The 26,525-nt window shown below is 39.2% G+C and overlaps 2 protein-coding genes across 4 annotated transcripts in view; both read right to left on the bottom strand.

The window, feature by feature from the left end:
* Positions 1-2,416, bottom strand: part of LOC137154376 (macrophage migration inhibitory factor-like) — a 10,724-nt gene extending 8,308 nt beyond the window's left edge. Inside the window, exon 1 of the mRNA XM_067549969.1 lies at positions 1,734-2,416. Coding sequence (XP_067406070.1) covers positions 1,734-1,841 — 108 coding nt within the window. The 5' untranslated portion in view covers positions 1,842-2,416. The remainder of the gene's footprint in view (positions 1-1,733) is intronic.
* LOC137154375 (solute carrier family 2, facilitated glucose transporter member 11-like) lies at positions 812-26,525 on the bottom strand. Of its 3 annotated transcripts, XR_010920200.1 has the most exons (13): positions 26,409-26,525; positions 22,412-22,510; positions 19,448-19,608; positions 17,386-17,510; positions 16,982-17,111; positions 16,267-16,415; positions 15,628-15,815; positions 14,561-14,671; positions 13,229-13,330; positions 12,971-13,046; positions 11,353-11,480; positions 5,484-6,445; positions 812-1,414 (listed from the first exon to the last, which is right to left on the bottom strand). XR_010920200.1 is itself a non-coding variant. In XM_067549966.1 (12 exons), the coding sequence occupies exons 1-12, from the start codon at positions 26,430-26,432 to the stop codon at positions 6,239-6,241; spliced, it is 1,500 nt and encodes a 499-aa protein (XP_067406067.1). In that variant the 5' UTR covers positions 26,433-26,525; the 3' UTR covers positions 3,365-6,238. The 3 variants fall into 3 exon arrangements, 2 of the variants coding, with proteins under 2 accessions (XP_067406067.1, XP_067406068.1); XM_067549966.1 differs by lacking the exon at positions 812-1,414 and having other exon boundaries at positions 3,365-6,445; XM_067549967.1 differs by lacking the exons at positions 812-1,414; positions 26,409-26,525 and having other exon boundaries at positions 3,365-6,445; positions 19,448-19,600; positions 22,412-22,442.

The raw sequence follows: 26,525 nt of genomic DNA, 5'->3' as shown, positions 1-26,525 counted from the left end.
TCACTCTGATTGCATGTAAAATTGTCAGCCTGCAAACAAAATGTCTTTTCTTTGCAAACTCAGCCAGAGATCTGAGTCCTGAAACTCAGTCTGAATTCTTTCTTTCTCGTACATTATCACCAGAAATAAAGATACTAGAGGCCACAGTTTATTACCTCACTGACACATCTATGCAAATCCATTACTTTTTAGTGGGGTTGCATGTGTGTAATGCGAAGTCAGAATATGAAGATAATAGTGTTGCACTTGTGTAACTGAGGGCAACATTTGGCTTGCAGTGTCTTAGTGGCATGAAGTGTTGGAGAAGAGGAGAGCTCAGCTTGATTCTAAGTCCAAATTGAGTTTGCTGGGCTACTAGTTGGAAAAATGACTGAATTAAACAAATCTTACATGTAGTCACACAGAAAATATTAGCCCTATTTATACCATTGTCACAATGTCACTTTTCAGGGAAGAGCTTCAATCCGAAAGCTAACACTTAAAATGCTTAATTACCTGTTTATATTTAGATCGTATTTCTTAGTTCCCCATCCTTTTTCCACAATACTGAACCAAATGTCTTACCTCTCTTCCAAAGCAGGGCACTATTCAAACAAGTGTTTTATACTACTTTTTTGGTTGACATTTACATGCTTGTTCTTAATCCCAAACTAAAGTTTCTTTGGTTAGTAACAAATCTGTTTGAGTTATAAGAATGTGAAAAGGATATTTGCATGTTCTAAGAAACATAAGATAACAACTGAAAAATAGTTTCTTTTAAAAACTTTAGAGTTGTCATAGACTTAACCCTCAAAAATGAAAAAATGCCTCTGAAAATCTTGACCTAAATCTAGCCCTGATGTACAGCAGGTTCAGCTCCATATGTGCACTTACTTACACCACAACTGATTTTGGTCCTCTTGGTTCAGAAATAATAGAGATGTGTTTGAATATCTTGCTGGAAAATCACATACATAAAGTACTTTGATACATTCTGAAAATTGCAGTGAGTATGCATTAGGCACTTCACACAATGGGCTGTATTTTAGATTTAAACTAGGCTCAGAATAATTCCTATCAAGCCAAGATGAGAATCTAGCCCATTAAAACAAACATTGCATTTATTTCAATTGTAGTCCTGTGTATGTGGAAAGATTTACATAAAGACACATTAGTATTAGCTGGGACAACTCTATTGACTTCAACAGTGGTACATTAACTTATCTGAATTGCACATTAGTGTCCATTTATTTTAATTTGAAGTCAGTCCATTTTTCTTGATTTTAAAAACAAATTCAACGCAAAATTCAATGTCAGTGCAACATATTGGTTGAGTATTGCATGCCAAAATGTCATGAAAGCCTGTGGCAAAACTGGGACTGCAACCTAGATCTCAGGACTTCATATGCAGTATATATGTCAGTTGTAGAAAAACCTACATTAAAGGGGAATTTAAACACAAAATCAGGAAGTTAAGTTATGGTTTCCACATCAAGTGAATTATTTTGTTTCCTTATGAATCATCTTAAATGTTATACACAGGCTGTTGTTCAGGTCTTGAATTATTTTAGGTAAATTATAGAAAGGTGTTTGGGATGTGTGTGTGAATAAAAGGTTCTGAATACTGTTACATTTTTCAGGAATTCAGTGAAATAACAATAGATGTCTTAATCCAGAAAAGAACACATGGAAGTACCTCAGTATATACTAAATTGTGCCTAGATATAGTAATTGTTTGAACCTTTTCTGCTTACCTGTGCCGGTTTGCCCAATGCTTTTGGTAGTTGCTGGGTGAGCTCTTCTATCAAACAATCTGGCACTTCATCCTTCCTTACATTTGTATTAATAATGAATTTAGGCATCTTTTGATTACAAGAGAAGCCTTTTACTAGCCGTTAGGTTAAAATCTTCTCTGAAGCTACTACACTCTGGGCTGTCTCACAGTATACCTGGTCTGCTGCTCTCTCCTCTATAAAAAGCCTCACAAATGCATAATAATTAATTAGAATCTCCTAAGAATCATCAGTTCCTTCATCACGTCCCACTCTGACTCACTTGTGAGGGTTAGAGTTAGCCAGCCTCTTCCCTAAGCCATCTGCTGGACTCTGTATGTTAATGCAAGTAGGAACTGTAAATATATTACAGTGGGGAAAGTGTGTATTTTTCACTCTCTCAGAACAAACCAAAACCAGATTTTGTTTAAAGTTTAAACAATTCACTTTTGGATACAGGCCAAGCATGAAAAATATTTTAAAAGTGAATGTTTCAGAAAGGTACAAATATATGAGAATAGGGGGTTATAATGGGGACTGTTTTGCAATGTTAAATATAGTAACAAATGTAGAAACCTTGCATAACTGTGGGTTCTTCTGGGAGCACTTTACATGGAATAAAATATGAGAAAATAACACAACGAGCATTTGTTATGTGAGGCTGGCCCAAAGTCAATGGAAAGATTCCCATTAACATCAATGGACTTTAGCTCAGGCCTTATGGCTGGTGAGCAGGGCCCCCACATCTCGTAATATCAGAGAAGAGACTGTGGGGACATTGGGAAGATCTTCTCCCTCATCAAACCTGAGGACTTGGGGCCCAGTTGGGTGGTTGAGGGGACAGTCAGAGGATCACCCTCCCTTGTTATCCCTGAGGAGCGAGGCCATTTGGAGGAGATAGTGTGTTCAGATTTGCTGTGAATAGCATGAGGCCCCCTGAGGCAGCATCACAGGAACTGGGCCCTGTGAGTAGGGAGCATGGGAAAGAGTAGACTGACTCATCCTCAGGGATGCTGCAGGATGCCATGAGGCTCAGGGTGACTATGTTTCCCAAAGGGAAAATGGGACACTGCATGGGGCTAGCTCGAGCCCTACCGCTCCCCACCCCCACCCTGTGCAGTGCTGGTGTCACTGCCCGTCCAAGCACTGCCTGTCCACCCTGTGGGGCTGGCATCGCTGCTCCTCCCCCCCTGCCCACTTTTGCCAAAAAGTCAGGACGGCTGGGACAGGGCTTAAAAAAGGAACTGTCCCAGCCAAAACAGAATGAAGGGTCATCCTAATGAGGCTGGATCAGATAGCTGGAGAGTCTCTCAGTTGGGTTACATTTCAGGTGAGTGTCCTGCTCTGTGGAGAGTGGGACTATAGCCTGTGCCAGAGACGGCAGTGAGTTGCCTGAGGTGTTCCAGGATCTATTCCACATCAGGATAGTGTCAGTCACATGAACTAGGGAGTGGGACATTCCCAACACCCAGGATCATAGAAATTTCAAGTAAACATACATGAGAATCTCTCTACCAATGGCTTTATATATAGCTGCAGCTATGCGAGTTATGATCTTTTCACCTATCACAAGACCAGGGCTAAATTTTAAACATAATAACCAGAGATCATTAAGAGAGATTAATGTGAGCAGATGGAAATGAAGAGGTTGTTCTTTTCCCCCCTCCTTACTTCCCCTCCTTTTCTTTCCCTTCCATTCCATTCCATTCCTTTATCTTTCTGTTCTGCCTTTTTTGGTCTGTTCTTCCCTCATTTTGGGGGGGAAGAAAAAAATCAATAAAATATAAATTGGCTAGCAGGTGTCTAGTAAATTAGAATCACCACTCCCTAACTGCTGGAAGAAAGAAAGAGCTTGCTTACAGCCCTGTGTAAACACTGCTGTTGGACCAGTTTAAATGCCTTAATTCAATTTACAGCTGGCTTTTATTGATTTAGGTTAAAATGGATTCTGTCATCTCCCAAAAAATCAGAGGCGATATATTGCTGTATATTTGGGAGCTAAGCCTGTAGCGCATATTCATGAGTAGTCCTTACTCATATGATTAGTGCCATTGAAGTCAAGGGGAAATCTCACATGAATAAGGACTACTTGTGTAAATAAGGGCTGCAGGACTGGACTCCTTGTCTCAGAAACGTTAAAAGATGTCACCCAAACAGAAACCCAAGAGAAATGCTCAGTCCATATTGTCAATAAACCAGTGCTGACGGAAATTGTTATTTATTATATCGATAGGACCATTTTGTTTTTTCTTCTCTCATGAGTTGTTGAAGGAAGACAGTTTGACCAACTAGTTCTGAGTCATAAATTCTACTGTGTGCAGTTTTGGTAGCTTGGAAAGATTAAGACAAATCTTCCAGCCAGCTTCTAATTATCTAATTTTCTACTTGGTCTAATAAAATGTCATTTACAAACTTTTTATATACAAACAATTCTCTAACAAACTTTCACCTCTCAGGAAACATCTGATATAATTCTCAGAAACCTTGTGTGCTGACTAAGAAAGCAGATCGTTAGATAATACAAAAACTTTTGAGATTTGTATTTCATTTTCTGATATCCATTTTCACTTTTCCATAGACAAAAGGTCTTTTCTGTGTCTGGTAGGTTATTTAGTTAATCTCCATGCCGCCAATACAGGGCTGATCCCGAAGATGTATATACTAAAGCATTGTGCAGTGTAATGGAAGCAATGAGGTTTCCGTCACATTCCTGAAGAGACTGTTCTACAGTCCAATCGATTTCACTATCACGAAACTTTCCCTCATATTCAGCCTGAATCTTCTTTCCTAATTTCATCCATAACTCTCATTTATCCTTTCTTGTCATCCTAAATAATTTATCTTGATCTTTGTTGTTTATAGCCGGCCATTCAAATATTTGTACATTCTCTCTACTTGCTCTGTAGTAGTCATTTTAGCCAAGCTATACATATTTAGCCTTTTAAAATTTTTCCTCATAAGTCAGTCCATTTAGCCCCTTAATGTTTTTTGCTGAGGTCCTATAATTTGTCAATATTTTGATATTAAGATGCTTAGAATTGAACAAAATATTCCAGGTGTTGCATTAACACAACCCAAAGAGGGAAAATCGTTTCCTTGCTGATCAATATAATGCTTTGGTAGGTAGCCATATATCTTAGTGCAAAGTTATGCTTAACAACTCAGTGATGTCTGGTATTCTTAGGTTTCCTTCATGCTTACTGCTCCCACTGAGCAGTGCTTTTTCTGGACTGAATATCATTTTGTTTCCTTCAAATATTTCTAACCTTCCGAAGTGAAGAGCTGAAGAACTGAGTTCTTAACTACTCCCAATGTACAATCACTTGCAGATTTAGTATATATGCAGTCTACTGCCTCTTGAAGATGTTAAATAAATTGGTCGCCACTACCTATCCCTCTGATAATTCATTAGACATTTCACTTCAGTTGAGTATGCTGCCATTTTATATTTACACTTTTTAAATTCAGGATATTCAGTTCATATTACAATATTCTAATCCAAAGCAATGTGAAGTAAGTCTAAGATTTCATTAGACACTATATCAAATGCTTTACTGAAATATAAATATAATATTTAGTATATTCACTTCATCCACTACCTTTATAATTCTATTAGAAAAGCAATGATTTTTGACAAGATGCTGTTTTTCATGATTCCATTATCCTTAGACATTTAAATGACTTTTTCCTTTTAAAATTCTTACTTTTACTAGAGATAGAAATTAGACTTACTAGATAGTAATAGTTATGTTCTCTCTTCTCGTTTGAAGACTGGTACAACTTTTTTCCTAGTCTTCTGTAAATGTATCCAATTTTTCCATGATAATTGTCATTTGTTTGATAAGTACACTAATTAATTCTCTTGATGTGGGTCATGCAGTCTGGCTGAACTATTTACAATGATGCTTTTTTAGCATGCTTTTACCTCCACTTTATCAATAGCTATTTTACAAGGTCTTCATTGTTTCCTAAACATCTAATCTTGCTTTCTTTCTCAAGAAAAGGCATAGGTTCTGATCCCATTGACTTCCATGAGCTTTGAATCAGGGCCATAATCAATCTGAAATTTAGTCAACTTAAATAAATAAATTAAAAGTAATTTCAGGTACTTCACCTGCTTAATTCCCCCCCCCCCCAATGGTTTTTATTTTTAGAGTTTCATTTTCCTGTTTCTTGTAAAATCTTTCCTTTGTTGCAATATGAAAGACACACAGGAATAGGGGAAACAGATTAAGCATGGGCCTGGTGCTAGTGAACCCTGGTGCAGGATTTACTGGAGTTCAAATTGAGTGACCTAAGTAACCTTGAAAATGTTTGGCTATCTGGAGGAAAATAAGACTTAAGCATGAGGAATTTCATAGTCTGTATAATTTTGTGAAAATAAGAATGAGACAGTAAAGCTAAAAATCCATTTTAGGATTATATTTCAGTCTGAATGCAACCGTGCTTCCTATCCTTTTAATATATAAAACTTCCCATCTGAGCAGTCAGAGTTTGGTGCAGAAGGTGTGTTCCTTAGATAAATTATTTTCTGTGCCCACAGCTTGTTTCCTTCCAAAATTTAGCTTATTAAATTCTCCTTTAATTTCCATGATTGACTTCCCCTTTGTCTCAGGGAGGAACAGATAGATGAAGATTGATGAGAAGACAAGGATCCCCAAAAATATAAGGAAGCAGAAGGGTCCGAGGCTTCCCTAAAAACAGAAATAAGAGAAGATTGTTAAGGAAAAAATACCCTTCTGACTCTTATTCCCTTACCTCTTCAGTGTAGGTTTTGTATTTTTGGAATGAGGAAAATTCTTAATTGTAAAATAAAATCAAGTCCCAAATCAGTAATGAAGGTGGATTTTTTTTCTGCATTTCATTATCTTATGGGATTTGTCAATATTCTTTCATTAGGTCTAGCGTGCATAAGTATTTTGGCTTGCCTAGAGCATCTAACTGCATCAATTCTGTGCATAAGATATGCACCAGGAACCGTGATGGCATTAAGTCTTCTGTAATCAACACAAACCTTATAGTCACATCCTTTTTGGGAGCCCTAACAACTGGAGAAGTCCAGAGACAGTTTGACCCTTTAATTATACCCATGTCCAGCATGCTTTTTATCTCCTTTTGAATTTGCTCCTGCATTTTTCCAGTGGTTTGATATGCTGTGCTGGGGGCAGGTTGTGGCTCCACAATGTTAGTCTGATGGACCTCTTTGAGTCAGATCCGGCCTACTGGAAAATACTTCCTAGTGACTCTGGAACACACTCATAACCTCTGCCTTTTCAGCTAGGGTTCTCTTCACATGCCTCAGGGTTCTCTACTGAGGTGTTACTATGGCATTCAGCCATCAAATCAATGAGAGGTACAATCTGAGAATCCTCCTCTGCACCATATGTCCTGTTTACAATGTCTTCTCAATTGCTACATTTCTAACCTGTTCACATGCACTGTCTGTGGAGCTGTCTTGCTGTAGGGCTTATGTATGTTGTATGTAACACTGTTAACCTTTTCCACCACCTCAAAAGGCTCCTTCCATAAGTTCTGCCTTTGTACCTCTTCACAGGGAGTAATACCAGCACCAAGTCCCCCACATCAAATGATTGCTCGCAGGTATTTCTGTCCTACTACATTTTCTGAGCAGTTTGGCTTTTTTGGAGGTTTTGCTGAACCTTTAAATAGTCCCTAAATTTTTGCACATATTCAGCCACTGGCTCCCCCTCTGCCTCAAAGCCACCCTTCCAGGTGTTTCTGAGATCTAGAGGCCTTCTGACTTTTAACCTATATAGAAGATCACAGGGTTCAGCCTATTTGGACTCTTGGGGCACCTCCCAAGAAGAGAACAACAGGTAAAATAATACTACATCCCAGTCCCTCTCCTTTATGTTTACATATATTTTTAACATAGGTTCAGTGGGATTCCAAAATCTTTAATCTAAACTGTTTCGCTGGATGAAATGGGGCAGATTTTAATTGGTTTAGCCCACACATCTTCCATAACTTACTAAATAGGGGGGACATTAAATTTGACCCACAATCTGACAAGGTTTCCTTGGGAAACCTGTGCTAAATACAGTGAACAATACCTTAGCCACTGTTTCAGCCTCTATATTAGACAGAGCAACTGCCTCAGGATACCTAGTGGTGAAATCCATTACTACCAATATTTTTTTCCCCTGTCTGTTTTGGCTTGGATAAGGGTTCTTTAATGTCCATGGCAATCCTGTAAAATGTTTCCTTGATTATTGCCAAGGAAGCCTTCCGGTGTCTTACAGACTTTTTCTGCTTCTGAAATAAGTCACCCTTTCTGCAGTAATTCTTTACCTCATTTTAAGTATTGAGCCAATACATTTTTTTCTTGAACCTTTCATATGTCCTCTATTCCCAAGTGTCCGGTACAAGGACAGTTGTGGGCTAGTATCATTAACTCCACATGATACTTTGAAGGCAAAAACAATTGTTTGTAGCTTACCAGGACTTCTATTTTTCCCCATCAGAGCCTCCCAGTACTCTTTAGCCTCTTCTGTAAAGAACCTACCCTGTTCTCCCTATCTGGGGCATACTGTGGATGTCTTTTTTGATGCTCCCTAGAAAGGTATCAGCATTTTGCTCCACAACAAACTCACTTTGGCTGTGGCTTTCTTAGAGAGCTGTCACCAGCAGCTTCTCTCCCTTTCTTTGGGGACACACTGATATTCTCTGCTGATAAGGGGCCTGAGACTTTTCCTCTCCTCTCAGCTGCCTTTCCCTCCTCAGAGGTTACCTCTGTGAACTCAGGGACATATTCCCTTTTACCAGTCACAATACTGACAACTTTGGGAAGTGATATCATGTCATTCCCAACCAATTCAGCTGCTGGTAAATTTTTAAGAACTCCTACTTTCCAAGTATCCGTTAAACCTTCCCGTTTCAATTTGATGCAGGCCAAAGGCACTGTGGTTTTTAACTGTCCTAAAGCTAGTAGTTTTAACTTCCCCCCAGGAGCATATCATTCTCCTGAATCACATCCCCCTTGACTAGGGAAATCTGAGCACCAGTGTCTTGCCACCTCTGGCACACTTCACCATTTAAGTTTGGCCATTGTTATAAACTGTCTGCCCCTCAGGAGGTCAGACCTGACACAGTTAACCTGAACTCCGTCTGCCACCACTGAAGTCTCTGACTCCCCATAGCTGCATTAACCTGAACAAATCAGGGAGTGAATTGGGATCCCTCGTACTTAGGTATTGCCTTTTCATATGATCAAGAAACCCACATAAATAATGCTTCCTTGGGATGGGGTCCAATAATTAGGGTTAATAGGAGGAGACCAGTACTGGCCTAGTTTGGACTTAGTTCCCTCACCTCTTTCCCTATTCCCAGGGAAAAATCGGGAACCCCCTTTTATAACAGGTTTTTGCCCTTCCCTTTGGAATTTGTGATCCTTGAATAGTCTTGTTTGTACGTACAAGGTACCTGCTTTGGCAGCTGTTTTCACTGATACTGGAGTTTTCTCCCACAACATGGCTTGTACTTCCTCAGAGCAGACCTCAAAGAATTGCTCCTGAGTGATTAGATCTACCAGCTTGTCATGAGTGTCTGCCCCTTTACTCTTTATCCGTTTTCTCAAATAATCTGCTATTTTATGCATATATTCCCCTCAATGTAATTTATCAATCTTTTAGAGGTTTCTGAATTTGAGGCAATATGCCTCTGGAGTAGCGTGAAACCTTTTAAACACAGACTCTTTGCATGCCTGTCAGGGATGGTCTAGAAAATACTTAGTCCTGCTTCAGTGCAGGGGACTGAACTAGATGACCTGTTGAGGTCCCTTCCAGATCTACATTTCTATGATTCTGTCAACATATTTCTTAGCCTCATTAACCTCCATATCATTAAATACCTGCAAAGTTTTACCAGTCAATTTAGGGAGTAAGACAGACATTCTTTGTTCATCTGGTATTCTACGTATTGTGCATATTCTTTTGAAGGTGGTTAAATATTCCTCAGTGCAATCAGTCTCTCTGTAACCCAGACATAGCTTGTTGCAGCTCTATGAACCCTGGTGAAAATTACCCATGGGATGAGGGATCAGTATTTTGTAAGTTCAGTATGATCAAGGCATGTAGTCTCTTTGTCTTCCCCCTCACACCTCCAGGTCTTCTGCTTCTTAGGTTTCATGCTTTTTGCTTCTAGCTCCAGTGCTCTTTAGTGGGTTATTTGCTCTTTGTCTGTCTCTGCAGCTTCCCACCTCTGGTGCTCTCATTTCTTTTCTGTTTGAGTCATCTCCAACGCAGGGAACTCCAACTTCATGGCTGTTTCACAGAGAGCTGCATCAGGCTTGTTTTCTAAGCTTGCACCCCCTTTGCTCCTTGGGTTGGTCAGTCCAATTGCTTTGCTGATTATCTGCTTACTCATTTTATATTTTCTTTTGTTCTGTTTCCCTTACACAAAATAACAAACTGTAACCTTTCTTTACCTGTTTCCCAACCTTCTTAGTTGTGAATCTCTCAATAACTATTATTTATCTGGTGAATAAGTGTCTGGAATGTGGTCCTTAGTTAATCAGCAAACTGGGTATACATCCTGCCAATTGAGCCACTGGCTTCTGAGGCAGCTCATCCCACCGATCTTTGTCATGAGAGAGTCATCTGTGCCTGCTGTGGATCAGCTCCCTAAAACCACCAACCTCTGGCATCACAAGCACTATCCTCCCCGCCTCCACACGCCTCGCTCTCTCTGTACGGATTAGCGATAGGCACATTCCAACTCCCAAGTCCTCCAAGCATCCCTCTGGAGTACTTGCCCTTGTCCCACTTAACACTCACAGAACTCTCAGATCCAAAAGTGTAGTACCCCCCAGTTTGCAAGACTCAAGAGCCATACTGTACTTAACACACAACATAACACACAATAGATATCTATTGTGAAAACAAGGAAGTTTTTATCAAAGAACAGATTAAAGTGATGGAGAGTGAGAATATTGGAAATAAATGGTTACATATAAAGCAAAATCATAACACAATTTCTAGAGCTTAAATTTAACTAACAAGGCATTCCCTTATCTCCCACAAGATAGCTTATCCTGGTATCTTCCCCTGCTTTTTCAATCAGTTTGGCTGGGATCCCATCTCATAAGATCAAGCCCACTGGCAGCTTCTCCTCAGAGATTGAAGTAATGAGGGTATTTCCTTCTTATCCATAGGCACACAAGTTCACTGTCTTTACTTCTGAACAGGCCTCTCCCCTGCTGGCTCACTTCTTTCTGTAAATCTCCTCTCTTTGCGGATTTCACAATACTTCATTAGCATTTGGCTCTGACTGTAAATGAATGCCTTCTATGAACCATACGATACTTAATTTACATGTAAACTGACAGATAAACATTTCTTGCCTAAAAGAAAACCTGGTTTTCACCTTTCTAGTGACCAGTCACAAATCTTAAGAACATATTTTTCAGTATATATACATAACTCCTTATACAACAGTTGTATGTTTTGTCATGATTACAATGGCCAGTGTGATACAGTCTTTTGTTACAGACTTTACACAACATTCTTTTGTACTATACCTATGTACTCCTCTGCCCTCAGCCAGAGGCATTCCAAGGTTGTTGGGTCACAGAATCACTTACCACAATGTAGGGAAATATCATCCCAAGGACAAAGAGGCACATCCAGTTGATACATCCATTAATCAGAAAGGCCGATGGTCTGAATGACTGGCTGAAGATTTCAGTCATTATGGATACAGTGGCTCCAGCTGGAGAAGAGATGTTTCTTTAGTAATTTTAATTCATTTGCCTCTGCAAAGAACTTCACACTGACCATGCCTAGTAGAAAATGATAGCAAGTGTGTCCCAGTGATCTACATGGTTAGTGTCCTCTACTATGCAACAAAATAACTTGATTCCCAGCAATGGCTGCAGATACAGTGTGCAAAAACTCAGGGAAGGGCTGGGTTGCCTTGTAGGGAGGCAGTTGGATAGTGGACAGAAGACTAGACTGGGACTCGGGGTATGTGTACATTGAAATCAAGTGTGACTGCAGCATGTGTAGCTATACCTGAGCTAGCGTTCATCTAGCTAGCTTGAATAACATTAGCAGTGTTGCTGTGGCAGCACAGGTGGTAGCTTGGGCTAGCCACTAAAGTACATACCCCGTGTCCCAGGCAGACTTGTATAGTCCATGCTGCTGCCATGGCTTCATGGCACTTTTTTCTCCCTTAAGTAGATCAAAGCTAGAGTGGGTATGTCTACACGTACTGTAGTCACACCTTTGACAACAGTGCAGACGTACCCTCTGCAACTGACTCCTCTGGGTGAACTTGGAAAGTCAGTTCACTTAACTGTGCCTCAGTTTCTTCATCTCTAAAATGGTGATAAATAATATTCATCTCCTTTGTAAAGTGCTTTGACATTTATGGATGACAAGTACTATATAACAGCTATATATTTAATATATACCTTGCTATGCTGAATTTTGAAACTGTACTGATGGACTCTGACAGGAGTCCCAGCCTTAACTCCGCTAAATAGATGGAAATTGTGATGTAAGGTTTTGATCTTGTTAATTTCAAATTGAAATGAATAGTGGGATATTTAATCTTGAGGTGCTGATACCCTCAATTTCTGCTGTGAGGCATGAGGGAGAAAAAACAGATTTTCAAATTTTACAAACATTAGCCTCTTAATCTGTTAGCTTGTAGTGCAGTTTGGCATATTTTCTCTGACATTATGTGATCTATGTGGTTTTATATTTTATTGATATGAATCATCATTGCAATAACTTGTTAATCCATATCCCTCATCTGGTTCGTGGCCGCTTTCATTGATGCTTTTCCATAGGCAGAAAGTGCCTCAGTTCAATACTTTAACAAAGTAGATGATCACTAAATAAATACTTATCAATGCTCTGTTAGGGGAATGGCGTTAGTAGCAGAGTGCTTCCGGGTTCTTCCTCTGAGATTTGATTCTCAAACCTTCTGGGGAGGAGGTTACTACTTTCTGATTTAAGAGCCAGTAAAAGATCAGCAGTAAAACTTGAGGTGCTCATGTGCTCTTTCCACTTTTCCCATTTATGTACACATTGTCTCCTTCTGTTAATGTATTCAGATAGCTGAGTCCCCTTCTGTTGCTGCTCTCGAGAATGTTACAGTGGTATTGTTCCATTTTTTTACCCACCTTTCTGATGCACTCGAATGGTATGGAGCAAAGTTTCTACCTCTCCATCACCTAAAGTGGATGTACTCACATGGTCCAATCCCAAAGCAGATAACGAACGAGAAGATCAGAGTGACACTGAAGTAATGCATCCAAAGGAATTGATGCTAGAGTGAGAAAGTGAGAGCAGCGTCTTTAAAAATATGGTAGAATAGAATGCTCTCTGCTTTCCACCATGGTGGATGAAGTTCACTTTGGTGGTTATTTTCTAGCAAAAGGTCCTGCCTGGGAGGCAAGATCAGAAATGAGGATTGATGCTGGAAAAGTACCAGTTAGGAAATCTCCTTACCTGCAGTGAGAGAGTCATTGTGAGGAGTGTTAACACAAAAATCATTAGTACATATCCTCCGCACAACAGTATCTTTCTGCCAAATCGCTCAATAAGGGAGCTCTGGAAAGCAGAAAACACAACACCACAACTGTGCTTAATTCCAACTCCAAATGAACTGGTTACTTCCCACTTTCCTAACATTTTTTCAGAAGTTTTATTCAGTTGACACATACAGAAACTGAAGTAAATGAGAGACTCTCTAAACACCAGATGAATTTTATTGACATTTCAAGTTTCACTTATATTGGAGACTGTACTTTTAGGCCAGAAAGATTAATTTATACAGTATGGTTGGATTGGTTCTGCTTTACTTCAGCATCTCCTATTGACTTATTCAGAAATATTTTTTTACTTGAAGATTTCTTCTTCAAAACCATGAATCTCTGTGCATCAGTCTTGGTCCCTGGATTTCTAGAGATAATCCATTTTTAGAGAAGAATGCAGAGTGAGCAGACATGAGCGCTCTCTCTCTCTCTCTCTCTCTCTCTATGTATGTATGTATGTATATGCCCAACTTACAGGAATAATTATTGTATTATCTTGTATCATGAGACAAGTTAATAGGTCAACACATAGGTAGTTCAAACCCGAGGCTTGCCCCAGAAAGTAAGGCAGAAAGCAGTGTTCTTGACAGTCTTATATGTCCCAGAGCCTCTACTGCAATTTTTTAAAAATTTAGGGATAAAATAGTTCATGGCCTTCAGTCTCCTCAATTGCAGGAGCTGGTAACTTCTCCTGTTCCTGAATAGGGAAAGTGTACAGCCAGTTGACAGCCATTTCCCACAGGTGATGACATCTTTTTTCTCAGAGTGACTGAGATTAGACATGCACTAGCTCCTTGGCAAATGACATAAATTCATAATGTTTTTGTTACATGCAGATCTGTGTCAAACTGCACAACTTTATATCAATCTAAAATTTCTTATGGCTTCACATAATCCATTATTTTGTCCTTTTAGAGGCCATTAGACCTGTGCCCTTTTCTCTTCCTATCTCCTCACAAAACAGTTGTCTGTAGAAAATTATGGTTGATTAAAGCATGAAGTGAAACTTATTTCACAGAGTAAAAATGAGGACAAAGACACCCAGCAATTCAAAGTTAATTGGGAGGGAAGGGCTGCTTTTCACAACTTCATGTGGCTTAGCAGTCATAGGAGGAAATTTCTTGGTTAGTTTACACAAAAGAGTGATCCTGTCCCCTAGCTCCCCTCTACCAAAGTCACACATTAAAAAAATCTATCTATAAACAAATTCCTTTCTTCCTACAAACTTCAATTTGATAAGACTTACGCACACTATAGATGATAGCCATTCACACATCCCAACTCCTAGTGATATGTAGGGGATGAGATCTTCTTTAAACCTGGCTGTACGGAACACTTCAAAAGAGTAGAAATAAATCTGAAAAAAGGAAAGAGAAAATAGTGTGAACAATCATCTTAGAAGTTTGCTGTGAAACTCACCATGTGTGAGGCAGAGATCAAACAAAAATTATTCTAATATGAAACAAATTTACTGATGGGTGGGCCATATCTGTCTGCATCCACAGAGGCAGTTCACTGGGAAAGCATTGTGATGCCATCTAGTTCTCACTCTGTGTGATAGCATGTCACAAGCTCCTTGTACAAGTGAAGTTTTATCTGCTCTATCTATTCCCGTCTCTACAACTGCAGCTTTATAGGTTCCCACACTGGTAACTCAAAATTATGCATGTATCCTCCTTGCTGCTTTTGGAGGATTATATATTCTCAGATCTTTGTGTACCTGAATGAAAAGCTTCGTCCTTGGCTCTGTTTTCAGGTCTTAGCTTTCAGTACCTCTGACTTTCCCAGCGGACTCCATCCAACCTATGGACCTTAGAGGGATGGGTAGTGTTTGACATAGAGTGTGATGCAACACTGGTGTGTCTTTGTCCATCTCCCCTATTAGTAGGGACTGACCCTAGAATTGGGCATTGAAGACGTGCCCCAATCTGGCTGCTTTTTAGCAATTCTGGAGAGGTTCCTTCACGTCTGAGAGAGTAGGCTGTGCTGGCTCTTTGGTGGAGCTAGGCCAGGCACCAGACACCTTTATGGGGAGGTATCATCTATGTTTGCAAACTTGCTAATGCACTCAGGATTCCATACTAGAAAAGTAAGAGCAGAATTGTAATGGCAACAACCAGGGACCCACTGGTCAGGAAGAAGAGGACCAAGATTTTTAGATTTTCAGGCCAGAAGAAACTACTATGATGATCTAGTCTGACTTCCAGCATAACATAAACCATAGAAAATAATAGACAGTGTAACAAATAACTAGGCTTTTTTTTTAATGCTAGCTAACAATGACTGAATTTTGACATAGGGAAAATACTCAACTGCATTGACGCCACTAAGCTGCAAAGTGGTCATGATGGTGACCAAAATGTACAATTGCCAGCGCAAGGATCGTTCTTTAAATATTTCCAGGACACGCAAGGTTTTGGAATTTTTCATTGCAGCCTTTTCCTTCAATATGTCATCAATCTCTGCTTGATGATCTCCTTCACCCCAGAGCTGCTTAATGGCTGTGCAGGAGAAATAAGCTGATAACTAAATAGATTGATCTATCTCCATCATTGTTTATTATCACATCCTTTTAGCCTGTCTGAAACACAGAAATGTAATTAGTTTCCTGTCTCTAGAGTTGGTTTCATCACATTATAATTTGATATACATTGTTAGGACAATGTGTGGAAGTCTATTCTTGTTACCCAAGTATACTTGTTATCATCTGCTACCCAGATGGTACTTGTTCTCTAGGTTAACTAGAAGACTTTTGTCATTAGGCTGTCAGTATATCTCACATGAATATTGAGTTGACTTAAATGTAACAATTTTTTTCATTTCATACAAATGAACATTGAGAGCAGTTTTATTCAGGTAGCAGGAGACTTGGGCTCTATTCTTCTTTCCTACCATGGCTAATGTTCTAACAAATTAGATGATTCTCTGAAATGGGGGAAGTAAGTACTTTACCTTTCATGAAGGCATCCTCATTACCCTTCTGTATCAGAAGGTAGGATGGGGAATCAGGGAAGAATGGGAGTGTAACCAGCTGAATCAGTGCTGTGAGTCCAGTAGAGGCCAACAGCAATGGCCACAATGATTCACTTCCTAAGAGCTCTCTGGAGAGTAAGTGCAGTCATAATCAAATCATTAACATTCAGTAACTTTTTCTGAATAATCAGGGAGACAGCAAATGGGTCAAATTCCAATGATGGGTGCATTGCAGCAGTGTAGCAGAGTCAACAGTCTGGCAAACATTATGAAACTCATCAGAACAATAAACTTTAGGGAGTTAATGAGATTCTGTTATACAATTCTGACCCTAATTTTGAACTGAATAACTTTCTAACGTGCTACTCATCTCAAATGCGGTCCCATGTGCTAGATCTAACCAAGATATTTCAAATAAACCTCAGGAAGCTTTTCAGGTAAGCCACTTAGTAGCAAGGGTATAGAGGAAAAAAATTCAGACTGTGGTTAATTACTAATATATTTCTATGTCTTAAACATTCAAATCTCATATTCAGTCAAAAACTGGTTTAAGATAAACATGTAATTGTAAAGATTAAAGGTCTGATTGAGGATTTTAGAGGATGGCTTTTTTTTTTTTTTTTTTTTAAAAAAAAAAAGACTTTAGACCAGATTCTGCTGTTACATAGAAAGGTGGTAGGTGATTTTGTTTTACCTTAGTCCAATAATCTGCCCCAAGAATTTTCCTAGTGTCAGAAAAACAGAGACTGTGGAGTTTGAAAATCCACGCAGCTTCTTGGGTGAAATCTCTCCCACGTACTGAGGATGTATAGTGAGAGAGAAACCTTGGACAGGAAAAAAGAGAGATGGCCATTAAATTGAGAAAAATGTTAACTGTCTCATCCCATGCTCTTCCTACTGTTCTTTTCCACTCCTCCCACCATATCTAATATTTAGACTGTAAGCTCTTTGACCAGGTATTATGTGTTGCCGTGTCTTCTGGGATGTGTCAAGTATACTTGTTTGATAATATTAAATAATTCTAAAAGAATAATAATGATGAAGGGAGACAGTACTGGAACAGCAAGGAAACTTTTTTAATGTATATAGAGGACATACCTGTACCGATGCCATAGAGAAGGCGTCCAATCAGAATCATCTCAAAGGACTTGGCCATCTTACAGAAGCCCATGAAAAGTGCAGCTACTAGCATGATCAGGTTAGTGACAATCTGACACTTTTTTCTGTAAAAACATATGAGAGAATGATATGAAGTGAGTATCTCCTGTACTGTTTTTGATTAATGCCTTTGCTGTTATTTCTCCAACATACAAGCACATAACTTCTTAAATATGTTAACTGTAGGTAAGATACAGCAATTTCTGTTCCTTTTGTGGCATGGTTTAAGTGGATACCAAAACTGGGTATTTCAAGGAAAAATTAAATTGTTCTTCGCTTTCAGAATCCAAGAGCTTTTACTTTATGACTGAATCTTGGCAGCATGTGCATTTATGAACACTTAGCATGTGTCCGCATTTCTGTAGGATTGGAGTTGATGTGTAGTCATACTCGAGTAACAGGTTGACAATATATTGAGGGGTACAAGCATTGGGGTTGCCATTGAAGTCACTAGAATTCATACTGTACCAGCTTGTTCTACAAAAACAGTTTGACTCTATGGGAGCCAATTTAAGTCATGGCTTATCATGAGGCATTCCTGCCACAGTTTAGGATCCAAGGCATTGTGGATCTGGCAGAAAACATTTACCAAAAAGAGGCTTCAATAAAGACTATGTTGTAAATTTTAAGTCTGATGGCTGTTTTAGTATGTGGTGACCATGGCATGCCACCTCAGTGGATCCTAATGTCTCAGATTTGAATCATATAGATTTTTTTTTTTTTTTTTGCATCTGGGTAATTACTGGTATCTGAAACACACTGGCTGGATTATTGTCCAGAGACGTTCAGCATTCTGGGAAAGGTCTTGCAGATTCATCTGATTCAAATTATAACTCTGGATGCACCTGTGAAAAGAAGCCTGTGCGGAGTGGTTTTTCACTCAGAGTTGTTGTCTCCAAGAACAGTTGCTACACATAATGTACTCGAGATGAATGTGATCTTGTATGCATTAGGAGTATACAGAGACCTTATACATAAAAGATGGTTCTGGTTTAGGCAACTAGGCTACCAAGGTTTACATAAACAAGTGGAGAGGAGTAGGATCTTGCTTCCAGTATCAGCAGGCCTTCAAGTGTGGGATTAGGCAGTGTCCCACAAGAAACTTCTTGGGGGGCACTTACCTGGCAGGAAAGAACAATTGTTGTCAGGCTAAGATGGTTGAGACCCACATGAGGGGCCTCTGGATCAGTGGATAGCAGAGCAGATCTTTAAGTGGGACACACCCGTAGATCTGTTTGCCAATTTCTCTGCAAATGAAATTACTGGTGTTACAGATGATGCACTGAGAACACACCAGATGGGTGAGGAATCTTTTCTCCATCGACAGGGGAGATAATAGAGGAGGTTACTAACAATGGAGTGGTCTCTTATACAGAACTATAGGTAAGTTAACTTTCTCTTCTGTTCAGTTTCAGGTTAATTAGAATAGGTACTAATATTTTTTTAATAAACATTCATCCCAGAATGAATACACTTCAGTGGAAATTTGACTTTTTGTTAAAACAAGTACTTCAATGTTTCAGGTATTACCCTTAAGTGTTATAGCTATATCTCTCAAAAGTTGAATTCAGGCAGGTCCAAGTGTGGAAATTGAATGTAATAGTTCCTGGGAAACCTGTGTTTGAATGAATATACATGGCGGGCTCCTGTTTCTGGGTTTGTGGATTTTGGAAATTCTGTAATGGAGATGCATGTGATCTTGAGGATCATGTGAGGCAATTGCACCACATGTTACTTCCCCACAAGGCACTAGTCAATGGAGTGTTAGTAAGTGCACTTTCAGAGGGGACTACACTTCACCATCAGCATACTGCATAAATGCACAGAATGAAAGGCTGGTTACCACTTACACTGGGTGGGTATGATGGCAAACTGAAGCAATTTAATACAAGTATATATGGTCAGACTATATTAAACAAGAAGAATAGTTGACTGTGTGTGCTTTGCTAGTACACTTTTCCCCACATACCTTGATTATAAAGCTACTAAAAGAAATACCTACTTTCTATATTTTGTAGTAAGGTAGCCACAATATAGGCTACCTAGCAGTCCTCCTATACCATAAACAGACACAATGAAGGACCACAGCAACATGATGGTCTCCTGATGGAGGGGATAGCCATATCTCTCTATCCAGGTTTCATTGATAAACTTCCTAATGTGCTGAGAGAGAAAATGAGATTTTAATTAATAATAAATATGGACTTTCCTCATATGCTGTTCTGTTACTGTGCTTCAGCTTTGATATATTGTTCTAGTCTTGGACCTTTTTTAAAAAGTAATTTTCACTGTCAAAACAAATGAGTTAAAGTTATTTGTGTACTTTGCCAAATTTTCAACTAAACTTCTTTGTAAGTATAAATGGTCAAGACACTCTCAAAGTTAGAAAATGCACCTTGAGTTTATTTTCTTTATAATCCTTTCAAGCCTTTTTATGAAGTATTTTTAATGAAATGTAGAAATTTTAGGAAGCCTTGGGAAACTCTGATGCAATAGATTGTCTTAGTATGGTTTATCATGTCTCCTCCTAATGGCTAGACCCAGCAACCAGAACAGCCTATTAAAACTGAAGGAGCTTTCCTTTAATTCAAGTATCAGAGTTACGTGCTTTTAGTAATGAAGGTCCACGGTTTAGTCTTTGATGTCTTTGTGTATTTGGCCATTGTTTATTGCTAAATGGGACTTGAATTCCTCTAGACCTTGTGCTCAGGATGAGCTAGCTGTATTGCCAATCCCAAATACTGACAAATAATGAGTCAGGCCCCTCCCCTCCCCTCCCCCCCAAAATCATAAGATTGGCTTAAAAACTATGAGATTTTCATTCTAGTTTTTGAGCCTTTAGGGCATGAGGGCTAGAACATTTTTTACTATGAAAGCTGACATTTTCATGTAATCATGATTTCAGGAGCTATGGTTTTAAGAAAGATCAAATATCATAAGACCTGTGATTAAAATCATGAAATATAGCAACACTGGGATATGCGTGGTCGGGCCTAGTGGTAGGGAGTCAGGAGCCAAACCAAGGGCTAGAACCGGAGTTGGGAGTCAGGAGGAGGGCAGGGACAAGGCTGGAAGATAGAGGAGAGATTGTAGCTGTGGGTACATTGAGCAGCTGCTGCTGAGCTTCAGAGCCAACCAGACACCAGTGCTCAGCCAATCAGGAGATCTGGCCAATTAGTGGGTTTAGCTGCAGTTTGCTAGCTGATCCCATGCCTACCTGCAAGCCCTCATTCCTGACACTGAGCTGGTGTGGTGTATGCAACATGCTGCCTAAGGCAGCAGGCATGTGATCATATCTCGTGCTAAAAGCTGGCCCCAGGGACTGTAACTGCCTACTACTGTCTCGTGTCCGCAGTGTTGTACTGTATCAAAATTTTAGTTGAAGTGGTATTCATTCTTCACTGATGACTGTATGCAGCCATCGTTCACTAAACTTACAGATAAAGAATGGAATGCAAATAGATATTTTTTACCAGCAGAAACTCTTTTCTCTAATGCAAGACATTACTTTATTTTTCTGCAAAAATAACGAGAGTCCTGTAGCACCTTAAAGATTAACAAATTTCTGCGGGCATAAGCTTATGCCCGCAGAAGTTTATTAGCCTTTAAGGTGCTATAGGACTCTCGTTATTTTTGCTGTATACAGACTAACACGGCTACCCCTCTGGAATTTTATTTTTCTGGCATTTCTGGAGTACTATCCTCATTCACAGTGGATTTTTTTCCTCATTCATATAGCTCACTCAAGTGCAATTAACACAGAAGAAGAAAAATTGATACTCTTTTTAAAATATTTTTTTCACATTTAAAAAGACATGATCAAATTTTGTTTTGAAAAAGCATTTACATCTTTGAAATAATTCAGTCTCTCCATCCTGTAGTGCAAATTTCTGTAAGTGAATGAAACTATACTGCTTGCTCAACTTGCTGTTCAGTTGGAAGATGTACTAGTTAAAATGTTATTTCTAGTGACGCAGAAATCTGATCTCTAAAAAAAGCTGTTAACTTCTCTATACAAGAAGCTAGCACCACTGTTTTCTGACAGAAATCCTAATCACACTATTCAGGAATCAGTAATGAGCCTGTTGCAGCATTTCTTTTGTTGTGAAATTTTAAGAGGTGGTTGCTGTTATCAGATTGGGAACAGTAGGAAAAAGTCCCCTTAGTGGGCTCAAGGGAGAGTTTTTACTCTAGATACTTTATAATTCTGAAGAAAAAGTCTGCATCCTCTGAGACTTGATAAAGCTGACCAAATTATCTCTGTGTTAAATTCACTAGAACAGGTGCAGGTTTGTGGACTTGAGCTATGTGGAAGTGTACATTTGTCAGAGCTAAACCGAAGAAACACCTTTCATTTTAGTGATAATTGGGCCTCCTGCTGGTCAACTGATGACCTCCTCAATTAATATTTTTACTGATTTTTGTTTCCAAAACAATCTTAAAAAAACCCTCTTTGCAAGAGGATTTAAGTTTACCTTTAACCAGAGACTGAAAAATTGTGTTTTAACGTGTGGTGGCTTTACAATATGATCACCACATTTGGTTTCTCTTGTTATGTAAGGGAGAACTTAAACCCAAGTCTTTAAAGATAAAAGGCTAGCATACAAATTAATTGTATCAGGTAGTCTCCTGAAGCTGAGCCTATAATAAATCATTTTTTGGCAAACCAGTTCCGAAAAGTAGGAAACTCATTTTGAGTGTCACTCATTTTAAATTGCAAGAAAGGATGTTCCTTATGCAATTGGGCAAATCTTTTGTTTAAACAAAACAAAACAAAACAAACTGTCCTGCTATGTATGGGGGATAAGGCACTCTATCCATGTGATTTTTACTTTTCATTATAGATCAAAATGGATATTTGAATAAATGGCAATAGAGTTTGTTGAAATGCTCAGCAAGTTCGAGAGTGTCCTTAACCCAAGCCCCTCCACTATGTGAACTCTCCCTCAGGGGAGTCTCTGCTTACCAGGGAAGGGTAGTTGATCACAGAAATATGGAATCCATATGGGAAACTTCCACCAATTCCCAGCACTAAAATCATTTGGAACAATCCCCGATACTGAATCTGCAAAGAGAAAGCAATACTCCATCAATTTGTCATAAGATTCTCTCATGGTCTTGCATCCTTGTCTGCCATACTCACCTCTTCTCTCTGAAAGCATGTATTGATATAAACATTCTTCCAGAAGCCCACGCTTGCACGCTAAAAGCAGAATCATTGGTCATAGGACCAGATTAAGGCTAAGTCCTAGTGTAAAGAAAATTATTGTATATTACAAAATTATCTGCATATCTTTGTTGAGAAGTAAGGCAATAGAAATCAAACCAAATGTTGCCTGAAGCATGGCTCTTTCTATATGGAACTGACTGCAAGCATGACAAACTGAAAGGATAAAGGATGTCCATCCAGCTAGGATGGAGTTCTACTACCTGCAATCTGCAGTTTGTTTATGATCACTAAACCATAAATGTTGTATCCCAAAGGCCTTTCCAAATCAAACTCCTGTGAAAGTAAAACAAGACTTTCTCTTTTCCAGGCTTCACATAAAGATCTACCTCTCGGCTCTCTTGCAAACACAGAATTTAAAAACAACCAATCCTTCCGTGCTCCATCCATCCATATTTCTCATCCAGTCCAAAATGTATATATGATGATAGAAAGATGCTTTCTCCTCTCATCATTGGTAGAGAGAACAAGAAGAAACAGCTGTGTGCTCTTTACCAGACCCTAATTCTCCTTTTCATCTGAACTCTTCTGGCTCTAAAGCCCTTTGAGATGTACAGATGAACAGTTCTATATGAGGTATTATCACCATTTATTTGTTGTTTTCAAGTCCTTTGTACTCTCCTGTTTTACCTTGTAAATGGACTCTATTTTGCTGCCAATAGTCTAGTCTCTTCCTCCCTCTAAAGGGACATAGCTGGTGGTGCACATCCTTTCTCTACACATTTTCGTTTTGTTCTTCTGCTGTTATTTAAATCAAAACGTTTTGGGATATAGTTAGCAAGACATGCCATATAGAATGAGTTTTGTGCCATCTGCAAAGCATAGGCAGGCTTTTAACCTTACAGATTTATCAACAAACCTATCCCATAATAATAATAATGTATCAGCATTTTGCTGTCCTTTCCATAGGGACCATACATATATGTCCTGGTACAGAAATGTTTTGAATGTTGAACCTGTAGTTAGCTTAGTATATAGGGCTTTATTTAAACAAAACTGTTGATTCAGTCTACTTCCCAATTATAGGGATTCCAAAACCTCCTTTGGAAACCTTTGGAAGCCTATTCCAATACCTATCCTTATAGTTAGATTTCCCTAATACCTAACCTTAGGCTATGTCTACACTGCAGCACTAATTCGAATTAGCTTAATTCGAATTACAGAAAGCAATTTATAGAAAGCGCTGCAGACTGTCCACACTACAGTGTTTGTGCTGGTTTCTTGCGTCCACACTGGCCAGCCTTAATTCGAATTAGAAAGCAGTGCAATGTGGGAAGCTATCCCATAGAGGCTGTTTTGACGAGTGTCATCATCCCAGGATGCAGCGCTGCTTCCCCCACTCTCTTCCCCCTCCCCCGAACAAACAGGAAAAAGATTTTCATACTGTTTTTTTACTCCCCTGATCGCCATTGCTGCAGGCACATGGAGCCAGCTGAATTATGCTCTCATTTTGACTGTGACAAATACATCACAGTTTATCCTGGATTACTTTAGAACTGTATGCTGTTTGCCTTTTATGCTCCCCCTACTACCCCCTGTATATTGCTTGACTTTGATTTTTCCCTTCACCAAACCAACCCCCCCACCTCTATGCGGTTTGCCTTTTATGCTCCCCCTACCATCCCCTATATATTGCTTGCCTTCTATTTTGATTCTACAGGTGTCTGTAGAATGTAAGATAAATAACAAATGAGTCAGTTAGTATATTAATACAGTGATACAAATGTTTCCATTTCACTGATGGAAAGCATGATATAATGTATTCACATGTAGCACTGTGAATAAACTCTTAAGAAAGTATCAATTTCCATGATTGGCCACTGAAACAATGTAGCAAAGAATTTCCTCTCACTGCTGGCATTTAAAACGCATTCACCAGGCAAGGAGGGGGGTGGGTGATGAAATCTTTCAAAGGGACAAACTTTAAAGGGCTAAACTTTCAAAGGGACAAATCTTAAAGGGACAAACTGCAAAGGGCTTGCTGGGCAGTTAAAATGCATTCACCATGCGAGGAGAGGGGGTTGAAATTTTCAAATCCTTAAAGAGACAAACTGCAAAGGGCTTGTTGTGTGTGTGGGGGGGTGATCACAGCTTGGATTTTAAACCCATTCACTGCAGGAAATGAAGATTTAAATCTTCTTGGGGCTGCTTTGGGAGAGGGTACTGAAATGGGGCATCATGGGATACAGTCTGGAGGCCAATTAATTCGAATTAAGTCCCATTGCATCCACACTCACACTAATGCGACTTAACTGATGCGCTTCGGGTGCTAATCCACTTGCAGAGGTGGTTTTATTAATTTGATTTTAAAGGCTCCTTAATTCGAATTAACAATGTGCAAGTGTAGACGCAAGAGTAATTAATTCAAATTAAAGGACTTTAATTCGAATTAAGCCACCAGTGTAGACCAGGCCTTAAATCTCTCTTGCTGCAGAGTAAGTCTATTACTTCTGGTCCTACCTTCAGTGGATATGGAGAACAATTGATCCCTGTCACCTTTCTAACAGCGCTTAACATATTTGAAGACTATCGGGCCTCCACTCATTTGTCTTTTTCATGACTCAGTGTACCCAGTTTTTTTTAACCTTTCCTCAGAGGTCAGACTATCTAAACCTTTTACCATTTTTGTTCCTCTTCTCTAGACTACCTCCAGTTTGCTCACATCTTTCTTAAAGTGTGACACACAAAAAAGGACACATTACTCCAGCTGAGTTCTGAACAGTATGGGACAATTACCTCCCATGTCTTGTATACAGCACTCCTGTTAATGCATTCCAGAACACAATTCCATTCCATTCACAACTGGGTCACGTTGCGGGCTCATACTCAGGTTGTGATTCACTATAAATCCCCAGATCCTCTTCTGCAGTACTACCACCTAGCCAGCTATTCTCCATTTTGTTTTTGTGCATTTGATTTTTCTTTTCCTAAGTGTAATACTTTTCACTTATCCTTATTGAATTTCATCTTGTTGATTTCTAGTCCTAGCTCTTGATGGCAGGCAGGAAAAGAAGAGAGATTATAAGTTTGCCTCCTGGGAGGCACCTGGACACAACAGAGGCTAATATAAGAACCTAGGGTGAAATCCTGGCCCTAATGAAACCAATAGGAATTTTGCCATTGTGTTTTAATAGAGGTAGGTTTTCACTCCTACATAGATAGGATAGTTGGTCAGCCTTTTCAAAGTGACTTATCTCTGCCATCGCAGGAAACAAGAGACTCCTGAATCTTTTTTTCCTTATAAGCTGGAGAGGTTTAGGAGTCATTTGGATCGTCAGAGAAGTGATGACAATTAGTCTATTAATTGCTTTTGTTCTGAAAAACAATTGAACTATCAAATGCAGTTAACCATTTATTTCTTTACCCTTTAAAGCAAATACTTTAACCTTAAAACAAATTATGATAATTAGTCTATTTGCTTTTCTTTGGAAAAACAATTATATTATGAAATACACTTATTTTAAGTATGGTATGATGAAAAGATGCAATAGAATTCAGTGGTAGTAGTGCTCAAGGGAAACAAGATTATCATTTGTATTGTGGTAGTACATAGCCCCCATCACGGTCCAGGATTCCACTGTGCTATGTGTTTTACTAACACAGAACAAAGACAATCCCTGCCACAAAGAGCTAAGAGTCTAACGATGTTGAATCTTTCATATTCTTCTAGTTTTACCTCTCTTTTTGACCTGCTATAATTAAATAAAGTCCGCAGATTAAATGATCAGGTACTCACCAGGTCTGAGAGAAAGTTAGCCATCTCCTACAAAAGGTCTGACTGCTGTTGGTCACAGACTCTTTCCTGTCAAAGGGATGAAGTGTGCTCTGGGCTTCCTTATGTCAGTTATGCTGT

The sequence above is a fragment of the Emydura macquarii genome, unplaced genomic scaffold (genome assembly GCF_026122565.2).
Source record: "Emydura macquarii macquarii isolate MOO-44397 ecotype Brisbane River unplaced genomic scaffold, CSIRO-AGI_Emac_v2 contig_1254, whole genome shotgun sequence".
Lineage (NCBI taxonomy): Eukaryota > Metazoa > Chordata > Testudines > Chelidae > Emydura > Emydura macquarii.
Note: the sequence above shows the minus strand (reverse complement) of the source record. Positions and strands in the feature narration are given on the sequence as shown.

Coding starts and splice junctions, on each gene's coding strand:
- LOC137154375 (XM_067549966.1), bottom strand. CDS start 26,432: ATGGCTAACTTTCTCTCAGACCTG. Junction 13,047..13,228: donor CAATGACTCTCTCACTGCAG/GTAAGGAGATTT, acceptor TTCTCACTCTAG/CATCAATTCCTTTGGATGCA. Junction 6,446..11,352: donor TGATATTTCCCTACATTGTG/GTAAGTGATTCT, acceptor TTCTGTTTTTAG/GGAAGCCTCGGACCCTTCTG.